This window comes from Melanerpes formicivorus, unplaced genomic scaffold (assembly GCF_026170545.1).
Source record: "Melanerpes formicivorus ecotype bairdi unplaced genomic scaffold, bMelFor1.0.p_v2 SCAF_23, whole genome shotgun sequence".
Lineage (NCBI taxonomy): Eukaryota > Metazoa > Chordata > Aves > Piciformes > Picidae > Melanerpes > Melanerpes formicivorus.
The window spans coordinates 9823450-9835516 of NW_027142375.1; the positions used below are offsets into that span (position 1 = coordinate 9823450).

At 40.4% G+C, this 12067-nt stretch overlaps 1 protein-coding gene across 2 annotated transcripts in view; it reads right to left on the minus strand.

The window, feature by feature from the left end:
* Positions 1 to 290: 290 nt before the first annotated feature.
* Positions 291 to 12067, minus strand: part of AHR (aryl hydrocarbon receptor) — a 61060-nt gene continuing 49283 nt past the window's right edge. The window contains exons 10-11 of one of the 2 annotated variants that reach the window (XM_068152485.1): positions 10643 to 11900; positions 291 to 603 (exon numbers count right to left, since the gene is read on the minus strand). In XM_068152485.1, coding sequence (XP_068008586.1) covers positions 580 to 603; positions 10643 to 11900 — 1282 coding nt within the window. In that variant the 3' untranslated portion in view covers positions 291 to 579. Of the gene's footprint in view, positions 5764 to 10642; positions 11901 to 12067 lie in introns of both variants that reach the window. The other variant, XM_068152484.1, reaches the window with a different exon arrangement.

The following is a 12067-nucleotide window of genomic DNA, read 5'->3' on the forward strand; positions in this document are numbered from 1 at the left end:
ATTTATCCTTTTAATGTCCTGTTAGGGACTTCAGCTACTTTGCAGAATTGTGACAGGAGTTTAGCTACCTTGCTCTCCAAGGAAATGGGAAACTACTGCAGCCATGAAGCAACTGTTCTTGCTATGCAGACTCCCATAGCATATCTAAACTCCTTGTCTGCCTTTGCCATCTGGAAGCTACTTGTGAAAATGATTTGAAGAGATTTTCATACTACAGTTTGGCTCTTTCTGCAGAATCTACACAGCTGTATTTACTAGAAGCCACAGAAGCTACAAAAAAAACATTGATAGCATGTGAATAAAAAGCTTCACTTGGTTTTATTTTGCTAGCATGTATCGGAGCAGGTTCTACGCAAGGTTTACATGACTCCTGGGAGCAGGTAGGCAAATGTGTCCATTAATACACAAATAACTACATCTTCTAAAAATAAACAATGAAATATGTTCCAGTGGAACATCCCCTTGGATCTGAATCTTTTGGCATGTTTCAATTTTGTCCAAATTTTATCACTGGAGAACAACTGGCATGCTGGTTTCAAAGCGTGTTGAACTTCCACAAGTCTTGCAGACACAGCTGAATCAGAAAATCTGTAGTTTTCTCACCTGTGGCAACAAACATTTAAATGATGGGTTTAGAGGTCTATAAAACAAGAATGGAATGGAACAAACTTGATGAATGTGACTCCACACTACATTTGAAGGGACAAGTTTAGAAGCATGTTAATGAGGTTTATCTTAAGTTTTTGCCGTTGTTTTGCCTAGCAATACAGAAGTTGAAGCATTAAGTCAGCAACACTCCCCTTTGTCTTAAGTACTTCCTTGGTTTTATTTTATTAAGAACTCTTGAGAGAGTGAAAGCAGACTTGGGACATTAAGTACGCAAAAGTTTGTGCTGACTTTAAGCCACAGAATCACAAAGTAGTAGGGGCTGGAAAGGGCCTCGATCATCTAGTCCTAGCGCCCACCAGCTCACCTAGAGCAGATCACACAGGAACAGATCCAGGTGGGTTTTGATTCATCTCCAGAGAGGGAGACTCCACAACTCCCCTGGGCAGCCTGCTCCAGTGTTCTGTCCACCTCACAGTGAAAACAATTATCCTCATGTTTGCATGGAACTTCCTATGCCTCAACTTCCACCCATTGCCCCTTGTCCTACCATCAGGCATCGCGAAGCAGAGCCTGGCTCCCACCTCTTGGCACTCAGCCTTTACATATTTACAAACATGAATAAGGTCACCCCTTAGTCTCTTTCTCTCTAAGCTAAAGAGACCCAGCTCCCTCAGCCTTTCCTCATAAAGGAGAAGTCTAGGTCTGGAATGTAATGCAGATCCTTCTTTATAATGAATGAGGTGTCACAGGCTCATATTAGCTTTCCACAGTTTGATCAGATGTCAGCATGATTAACACATGCCTTTGTGATCAGAGGCTGCTCTGTGTGCATGCATGTTACACAGCAATTCTACCATCACCCTCTAGGGACTCATAAATGCTGTGCCATCTTGTTCAGCAATTTTAGAGACTTCTGCAATCAAAGGATTGCTCTATTTTTTATAATGACTGGCAGTACTGTGAAGCCTGGTCAGCTGTTAGCATAGTAGTTGAACCTTTACTGGTAGAAAGTCATTCTCCTCCATAGCTTATAACTTGAAGAGCAATTTGCAGCTTCTGTATAAACAGGCCTCTGAGGCCATGACAATTATAATGTTGACAAGAACTCAGAATACCCCCACCAACCCCTGTGCTTTCAAAATCATCAATGGCAGCATGTACAGCTAAAAACTAAGGGAATAACCTTGCTGATAAGACCACCTATAGCACAGCTACAGAGATCCTTCATCTACTGCAGCTGTAAACCCAAGTAGAAAGGCCAGGCTGGGTTGGTTTTTTGTGTGTGTTGTTCGGTTTTGTTTTGATGTTTTTCCATTTAAATCTCCACCCAGAGCTGATAACACTTTTCTCCTCAAGAGAACGTAAGAAGTGCTGGTGAAGAGCAGAATGAGTGCTCTAATTGCCAGGCCTCAGTGTCTGAGCACCTAGCATCTCATACTGAAGAATCCAGATGTCCCAAGTGCATGTCCTAGCTCCTAGACTAATGGATATATCCCTTGCTCAGTTATTTGCAAAGTAAATTACAGTATCACAGTATAACTAAAGTTGGAAGAGACCTTGAGGATCATCGAGTCCAACCTATAAACACAGACCCCATGACTAGGCCATGGCACCAAGTGCCATGTCCAATCCCCTCTTGAACGCCTCCAGGTGACTCAACCACCTCCCTGGGCAGCACATTCCAATGACGAACGACTCGGTGAAGAACTTTCTCCTCACCTCGAGTCTAAACTGTTCCACTTGGAGCAAGTAAGAGGAGAGTATGCTCCATTTGAGGATATCCTATGAGCCACTTTGGAGACTTTGATAGCATTGACATCATAACAAGGTAGAGGATGGGACTAGCTTGAGTCTTTTGCTTGCATCTATGCAGCACATACACAGAAATCTGCTCCTGCCTCAGCACTGCTCAGCTGTGAATTTACTGTCACTAAGCAATGAATATAGAAGTCTTCCGACTGCTAATTGTGGCTTACTATTTACAAAGTTTATTTATAAACTCATTTTCATGCATGTATAAAATAGTAATTCCATGGACAAATACACATTTGTTCACCACTAAATTATATACATTGTATTTGCATCTAATATTCAGAGAAGTGCAAAGTCCACAGTGACGTCAATAACCACAGTTCTGTAAACTATCCAAGGACGAGCTCTCAGAAGGTATTGGTAACCGCACGATAACCTTTTTTTCTTTGTATACTGCTGAAATCAAACACTTTTGCAGTAAAAGAACATACATTTCAGCTACATTCAAGTGATTATTTTATTACCATATGTCTTACAAACTTTACCGGAGATGAGCAAGAACTCTACAAAACCATACCTTAATGCAAGAGGTGTACTGCATGGTATGTGCAGGCATAGCAAGGGAGAGCTAAGAACCGGAAAGAAAAACGAGCTAAGAAAACTTATACAAAAACGGACAGTAATACTGACTAACACTGGCTTATAATCTTACTTATAACAGACCTGAAGGGCTAATAGAGATCCAGTTCAGAAACATCTGTGCACTGTAGGTACAGTTTGGTGCAGATCAAGAGTGCACTAATACAGTCAACATTGTACGCATAAGGTAATGCACAAAATACGCTGATATGCATATAAACAACTAACTTGTGTACAGTAAGTAGGGCAGCACAGCTGCTGTACTGCATCCTTGGCACTTAGTGATAGGACAACATGTATTTGGTTCAACTAAATTCAGAAACAGGATATATACTGGTTTGCAAGATGTAAAACACACATTATCCCTTTGAACCTTCCGGGTTGACAGCATTTTTCCAAGTTTCAAGTTCAAATGCAAACATGATACACTAGCTAGATATGGAAGACGTTTCAGATATTGGCTTGAAACAAGACCTCCAATATGGATTGACAGAATCAGAACTTAATTCAAATGATATTAATTACATCTGTAAATGGTGCCTTGTGCCGAGAACAAAATCTGAAACATTTCACTTATTTATGTTAAATAAAAAAGAAACCTTGTAATGCAGCCCACAATGCCGTGATGGGCTTTTCCTGAATTGTAATTGCTTCTTTAATATCCCTTTCTTATATGGTAATTTCACTTAAGAGAACTGCTGAAACGATTCACCTGTATTAGAAGTTTGGCCTAGTGTATCATATCATCACACCATACAGCATGGAAGAAAAAAAATGCTCTTCAAAGAAAGCATGTTTCAGCTGCAAAAGGATTCCAATTTTAAGTGATTGCCTTTTTATTAAACAATATTAACAACCAGCTGGAGGGAGCCAATTTACTTTTTTCCTGGTTTAAGTGAACTGGCTAAGCTGCTGTGTTATATTGTATATAACAGACGCACTAAAATGGTTCTTAACATACGATGATGTAACGCTTTAATTGGTTTAAAGTATTTTACAAAGACATTACATATGAGCTATACAACACACAAAAGTAGGAAATATTTGGAACATGTACACATTTCTGTATTGTTCGTGTAGATTATTATTTTGCACCAAACATTGGTGTCTGCAATTCTAACAATCCTCTCAGATAAAAACAAAACAAAACCCCAGAATATTTTCACGGATGTTGTTTGGTGGTTTGTTTGCTTGGTTTGGGTTTTTTGTTTGGTTGGGGTTTTTTTGTTTGTTTGATTTTTTTTTCCTTAGGATTTTTTTCCTGAAAAGAAAACCTGTTACATTGGGAATCTCACTAATGACTTTTTTCACTTCCCAATTTCCTGTTTTGCACAAAGCTTTTCAAATGGCTCAACACACACGGAAAGACTAACCGCTCTTTACTTTGCAGTGCAACTTGCTAGGGATAAAGTTTAAACCCAAACTGACCTTTTCCCCCCCCTCTACAAACATTGAAAACTGCAGTCAAAGTAAATGTCAATACCAACTGCTGTTTAGACTCCTTTCCCCTTTATTTAAAATGCAGTTCTTTTCAATATCCATTTTAATGAAAATATTTGCATAGAGCAGCCTTGTATTATTTCTAAAGAACATTATGAGCGTTTTAACACAAGATAAGGCACATGTTTTTCAGTATAAATAATCAAAAACTAATCCTGAGGATCTGCTCCTCCCTCTCACCAAAATCTGCTTTTTTTAATATACCCTGTATTACCTGAAGAAAGCAGAAAAGCAGTACAGAATGAACCCAAACTCTTTCGCTGAACTAAATTTAGAACATTAGTAACTCCCGATAACAGTGTAAGAAATCCACAGATGAAGAATTAAGTCATTCTCTAAACAAATTATCTTTAGGGGGCAAAAAAAAAACAAATATAGCTAGTAGCACTGTAGATGTTAGATAAAAATTCACATAATATGGATGACCTTTATAGTGAGTTAAGCTCCCATCAGAAACAAGGTAGCTAAATTGTGAGGCACTTAAGGTTGACAAGAAAAGGAGGAATGCAAGGGGTCTGTTTCATAGAAAACCTGAAGTTGCATATCATATCCTTGTATTAAGCCTTCTATTAAAGTGCTAGAAATGGAGACTTAAACCAAAAAATATTTAAATATAAAATAAGTGATTAAAGAGCTTACTATGCATTAAAATTAAGTGCTTTAGATTCTCATGAATTCAGAGCTTTTTAATAGTTCTTAAAGAATAAAGTCTGGAAATAATCCACACGTGAAATTATCTTCCTTGTGCCATTGATGCTATTTGTAAAGTGCCCAATTATTTTCTAAACAACAAAACCATTTGCCTTATCTTATGTTGTGTAGCATGACGCAGTCTTTAGGATGTATGTAATCCATACTGCAGTGACACAGTCAGTCTGATGGAAAACAGCACATGCATACTTTTAGTCAGAAGCCTTAATTCCACCTGTCACTCTAAAAAAGCCAGGTCCTGGATTACATACCCATCAGTATATAGTGCAACCAACCTCCTAGTTTCAACACGTAATTTAGCTGTTAAAGTCCAATGCTCAAAGATAGGTTTGTCAAGCTTTTCCTCCGAGCAGCCCGACACCCAGACAAAATCACAGATGGAGCTCTAGATCTGAATCACATAAATCCACTAGATGCCAAATCTGAGAAGGATCTGGGTTCTGTTGGATGATGAAGAGGCTGAAGATGTGTGGCAGTCTGTGCATTATTGATCACATCTAACTGAGAGGGATATGCTTCATTTACATTTCCTCCATTGAAACCGTTTTGGAACTGGCAGGAAAAAAAGATAATGTAAGTGGTGAGTATAGGAAATCAATTCATTTGTAAGTTTCTAAGAATCCTCCTAAAGACACAGATTGGATGAAACCTCAAAATACAATGTATACTTACTTTATTTATATTCCTTATTTATTTTTAAAATACTGAATTATGATAATTAAATTTGCATTAAAGCAGGGTCTGAATCATCATCTGTAGAAAGCACAGTCTGACTGTGCACTCTGCATTTCCACAGACAGCTGTTACATCTTAAAAAACAACCTATTTACATATTTTCATGTCTGAGATAGGATCCAGACTACAGCTCTTCTGGGAATGCAGATGTAGTCCTATCAGCAAGCTGAAGTGTACTGCAGTCAATCCCCAGGCTGAGCTGTCGTAGGGTGGGCTTTTTTTGACAAACGGTCTTCACATTGACAATGCCATGAATGGCTTTCATCAGTCTTGACATAATTGTTCATAGGATTATTTTAATCATCTGATATGCTGCTTCCTGTCATGCTATGGAAAAGTCACTTATCTGCAAAATGGTCCATTCAGTCATGCAAAGAAAATACAGCAAAGTATTTTAAACATTTCCACCATCTCTTTGGGAGTAGCTTACACTCCAAGTACTCCCTTCATTCAAGGTTTATCCTTAAAAACATACACCCCACATTCATTCATCTATCAAAACACGTTGCACTTTGCAAACTTTTTTTTTCTTCCATGTAAACACTGAAATCTGACTAACTGTGCACATATCTAAGTCATTTAGAAGACCACAGCCATACAAATTACATTTTTAATTAAAGTTGCCATACTTTGAAAGACAGCTACCGTAACATAAGCTAGGATTACTTCTGAAAGAAGATTATTTCAATATTCTTCATTAACAAGATCAGCATGCTCATTAAAATTACTAAGAAAGTTCTCAATACAGAGTCTAGTACTTAGCAAGGTTTCACCTGCTCAATAAAGGACCTTAAACAAGCTATCAAATAATCTAAGGCCTGAAAGTGTTCTTAGACTGCACTGGCTGTGATCCTTCCACAATTATAAATTAGACAGAAGGTCAAAGCAGATGACCACAATAGACCCTTCTGGCTTTCTAATCCCCTGGTCTTTTCATGTAGAAATCGATGGGAGTTAGAAGGCTTGAGGAAAGGATACCAGCCATAGCTTGTGCAGCAACGTCTGCCCTTTGTGCAGACTCCAACAGCTGACAGGGACATCAGTGTGCTAAATCCAGCCACAAAGACTGCCCTACTTCGGTTTGGCTCTGTGAACGTAGGCTCAGACGTATATATCCTATCTGCTTAGTCACATCTTTCCTAGTTATCAATTAGTAATGAGACCAAACCCTGAGTTTATTTTTCCTATTTACAATAAGGAAATGTGTATCAGTTGCCAGCATGGCTTTGGCATAGGTGATACAGTACAAACCTACTTTAAGTGCAACAGCTATGCTTCTAACTTACTAGTTCCTATAGGTTCACATGTTTTGAAGTTCTTAACTCCTCTGATACAAGACTAAATACAATCTCTGTAATATAAGCATATATAAATGTAAGGTTATCTTTGGAGCAATGACATTTCCAAGTAAAAATTGTTTCTGCATTAAAACACGTCTCAGCATCATAATTTGGGTTAACAGAGAGCCCTACTTTGCCCTCCATCTGTACTTGGCAGGTGTCACTAGCAGTCAAAACCAAACACAATCTGACACAAGAGATGTTGTGGTTTTTTACCATGTGAACCGTACATAGCAGCAGGGGCTGCAAAAGTCAATGCTATTTGCTTTTAGGAATACACAGGGACTTCCCACCTGCCACTGCACCCAGTTGGCAACCTGTGATCACTTTTACAAAAGGGTTTGGAGAAATAATCCTTCCTTATCTCATCAAGAAGTGTGCTCCTCTTTTAAGCTCATTTGAGCAAATGTCTAGCAGCTCTCTTCAGGATTAAACAGGCGCCAACAGGTACAAGGGTTATATCAGTTCTGCACCATGCTTCTGCTGATGCAATGCTATCCACATGCACACAGCACTGATGTGCTATAGCAAGAGGGGGTGGATTTGCCTCTGAACAACTTAAGGATAAGTTTTCACAAAGCAGCCTTTGTTCATTATCTTTGACAAACAAGCAAAACGCAGCACTATCACTGCAGCACAGCATTTAAGTAAATATGAAGCAATAAACATTCATTTATTGCATTCATAGATGCAGCTTTTGTTATTAATCATAGTTTAATGCTGGTTTACAGACAGATGAGAAAAAAAGTAAGCAGAAGAATAATGAAAAGAGGGTGTAACAAAAATGATAAAAGCAGAATAGCAACAAAATAATCTACAAAATAAATGTAATTGAAACCAACCATTAAAAACAAATAAATGGAATGCAGTCTCCTTCTCTGGAGACATTCAAAATCCACCTGAACACATTCCTGTGTGACCTACTCTGGGTGAGCCTGCTCCAGCAGGGGGGTTGGACTAGGTGATCATTTGAGGTCCCTTCCAACCCCTAACATCACAGTATCACAGTATAACTAAGGTTGGAAGAGACCTCGAGGATCATCGAGTCCAACCTATCAACACAGACCCCATGACTAGACCATGGCACCAAGTGCCACGTCCAATCTCCTCTTGAATGCCTCCAGGGATGGTGACTCCACCACCTCCATGGGCAGCACATTCCAATGACAAACAACTCGCTCGGTGAAGAACTTTCTCCTCACCTAGAGTCTAAAGCTCCCCTGGCACAGCTTGAGACTGTGTCCCCTTGTTCTGGTGCTGGTTGCCTGGGAGAAGAGACCAGCCCCTTCCCAGCTACAACCTCCCCTCAAGTAGTTGTAGAGGGCAATGAGGTCACCCCTGAGCCTCCTCTGCTCCAGGCTAAACAATCCCAGCTCCCTCAGCCTCTCCTCACAGGGCTTGTGCTCAAGGCCTCTCCCCAGCCTTGTTGCCCTTCTCTGGACACGCTCAAGTGTTTCAATGTCCTTCTTAAACTGAGGGGCCCAGAACTGGACACAGTACTCAAGGTGTGGCCTAACCAATGCAGAGTGCAGGGGCACAATGACTTCCCTGCTCCTGCTGGCCACACTATTCCTAATGCAGTCCAGGATGCCATTGGCCTTCTTGGCCACCTGGGCACACTGCTGGCTCAAACATTCTCTGATTCTGTATGAACTGCTTACACAACAGCTGTTCAGGTACTGATGCACCACAGCAGTACACCTTTGTGAAAAGAAAATTCTATACTATTATAGGGATGAACTTGGATGACCCTGGAACTGCTCTGAAACCCTATTATTAAGCACTACGAAGGACTGACAACACTGACCACAGCCAGGCAACATAGAGGCAAGCACTGTGCAAGCTTGTACACTGTGGTTTGCCAGGCACTTCATGCTATTCCAGCCCTTGGGCACTCTGGCAGAAGCAATTCATCTTGCTGAACTGCCCTACATTTTAGCAAAATTTCTGCAATTCTGCAATTATCTTTTTTCCACTAGTGAAGCAGTTTTAGAAAGGATGTATTATTTTGTACTTATATGAAGCATGCCAATATCTGGGTATGCTCTACTGGCATTCCTCACTTCTGCCTTGTGTAGGTTAAATGTCAATTAATAGTTTTATTCTGTAAATGCTTATGCATGCAGGATCAGTACTGTAGTACATAAACTCCTTGAGGTTAAATAAATAAATAAACAAGGCTCTGTACTTGAGCAGCATTAACAGAAATAAATGCTACAATTCACAGTACTTCAGGGAGGTTGTAGACAGGCGGATGATGGTCTCTTCTCCCAGGCAGCCAGTACCAGAACAAGAGGATAGTGTCTCAGGCTGCACCAGGGGAGGTTTAGGCTGAATGTGAGGAAGAAGTTCTATACAGAGAGAGTGATTGCCCATTGGAATGAGCTGCCTGGGGAGATGGTGGAGTCACCATCATTGGAGGTGTTCAGGAGGAGACTTGATGGGGTGCTTGGTGCCATGGGTTAGTTTAGGTGGGCTGGATTGGTTGATAGGTTGGACGCAATGATCTTGAAGGTCTCTTCCAACCTTGTTTATTCTATTCTATTCTAAAGGTTATTCAGAATCAGGAACTGCCTTAGTAATTGATTTTGAAATTTTATTTCTACTTTAATTTTACCTATGAAGAATTGTGCTTAAAACTGTAGTCTGTCCTACATTCAGGCTTCTCTCTTTTATGGCTTTACTGAGTAGTCTCCTTTGCACAGCATGAAAAAATTCCATCTTATCTACTATAAGTATCATTTTTTTCCTGCTCTTTTGTCTTCAGCAGACCACTTAGCAACTTGAAGAACAAGCTTTCACTTACAGCAAGAGTAACAGTTTTTGCAGTATCATGTCTGTAGAAATGCAGTAGTTTATCATGTTTCATGCTATTTATGTGCTGTTAGAATGTGATGCTTTAAGTAATCCTAAAATCAAAGAATCCGGGCAGCTAGGGACCACTAACTTTTTAAAAGCAAGATTTTCTTTTTGGATCTTTACAACATATTTCATGAAAACAAGTATGCCAGACAGTATTACTGACATCATTCCATGCCTCAAAAAGATATCTAAGGAAATTCCAAGCTTTTGACCAATCTGCTTTTTCCTTGCTCCTACTGGAAAAATGACTGCTAGGTACAACAGATCAGTTCACTCACTTTTGCTCAAGGAGCCACCAGGCTGTAGATACACGTACATAAAAACTTGACCAACTGCAACTCTCTTCAAGCTAGCATGGGGTCCCACACACTGCTAACCCATCTGTTTCAAATTCAGTGACTCAGTTATGACCAACTCTGCATTCCAGTAGCCACCCCTACCAGTTAAGAACACGATTCCAAGCGCAAGCAGTGCAGCAATGCTGTTTATCTTACCTTGTTGGACAATGTCTGTTGACTTGCCATCATTGGATCATATTGCATTTGATCCACACAGCTGGGCTGTGCTTCTTGCATGCACTGGTACATGGAAACAGCACCTGTGTAGCATGTTTGAGGAGTCAGCATGACTGACTCAGAGTTTATCCCACACGCACGATTTTCAGGGACTTGCTGCAAACAATTGAGAAAACCCTCCAAGTTGGAAGAATTAGAATAGGTTGATCTGTCAAAACCTGCTACAGGGAAATCCATTTGAGCAAAATTAGAGAGCTGTGGCATCATTGCTGTGGGTTGCTTGTAAGGTGTAAACTCCTGCCTACATGAGTAAGGGGAAGTGTTGATTTCTGATTTGTAAGAGAACTCAGATGTAGTGGCATGCATATCAGGGAATACATATTGCTGGGGCTGCTGCTGAGAGCAGCCAAGAGGCATGCTGGTGTCAGAGCTCCAATTTGTGAACATCGCATTGACTTGCATATGTTTCATCTTTTGACAGAGATGCTGCTGCTGCTGCTGCTGCTCCATGAGCTGGTGCTGATGATGTTGATGTGGGTCTAACTCTTGATGTACCAAGCAACCTTCATTCTGAACCAAGGGCTGCTGCTGGTTACAGCCTGAATATAAGAAGTCTGACTTATTTAAGGAATCCTGAACATAAGTCAGGATTTCATCTGTTATGTCGATGTCCCCAATGTCATCCACACCAGATAACTCAGTTTTAAAAAACTCCTCATCCTGCTGAATACACTTTAGATCTTCAAAGTCAATACCCAGATTTTTCATGACACTGTACAAATCACTGCTTTTGTTATCTTGAAAGAGTGCTGCACTGTCTTCAGGAAGCGGCAGAGAACTGTCCTGGGAACACTCCATTAGTTCCCGTTTGAGAACACTGTGATTTCCAGACGGTAGGAGATTATCCATCCAGCTGCTGCCAACAACACCGCCCAGGTCATCCCTGCTGTCGGCAAACAAGTTCCGCTCAAAGGAAAGTTTATGTGATGCTGGAGGACAGAGATAGACAGACTCATCTTGCCTTAACATGGCACCGAGGAGCGAGCTTGGATCCACGGAATCATTGAGTGGTATTGATTTGGCTCCTTTTCCCGTCGTGCTTTTATTCTTCATCTGAGAAGAATCCATGAGGCTCGACATAGGGAAAGATACCTCATACAACACAGCCTCACCAGTGGCAAACATGAAGGGCAACTTCATGTTACGCTTCCGCAGATGTTCTGCCCCTTCTTCATCTCTGAAAATAAACCAGATACATAGCATAACACTGCAGTACTGAACAGTTACTGGAATCTTTTTGTCCCCTGGAATTCATATTTTAAAAATGAACTATTTTATTTGCAGGCATTTTTCAAATTCCTAACTATTCCTGCTCAACTTGGCAGACTTACACCAAGATGCAGA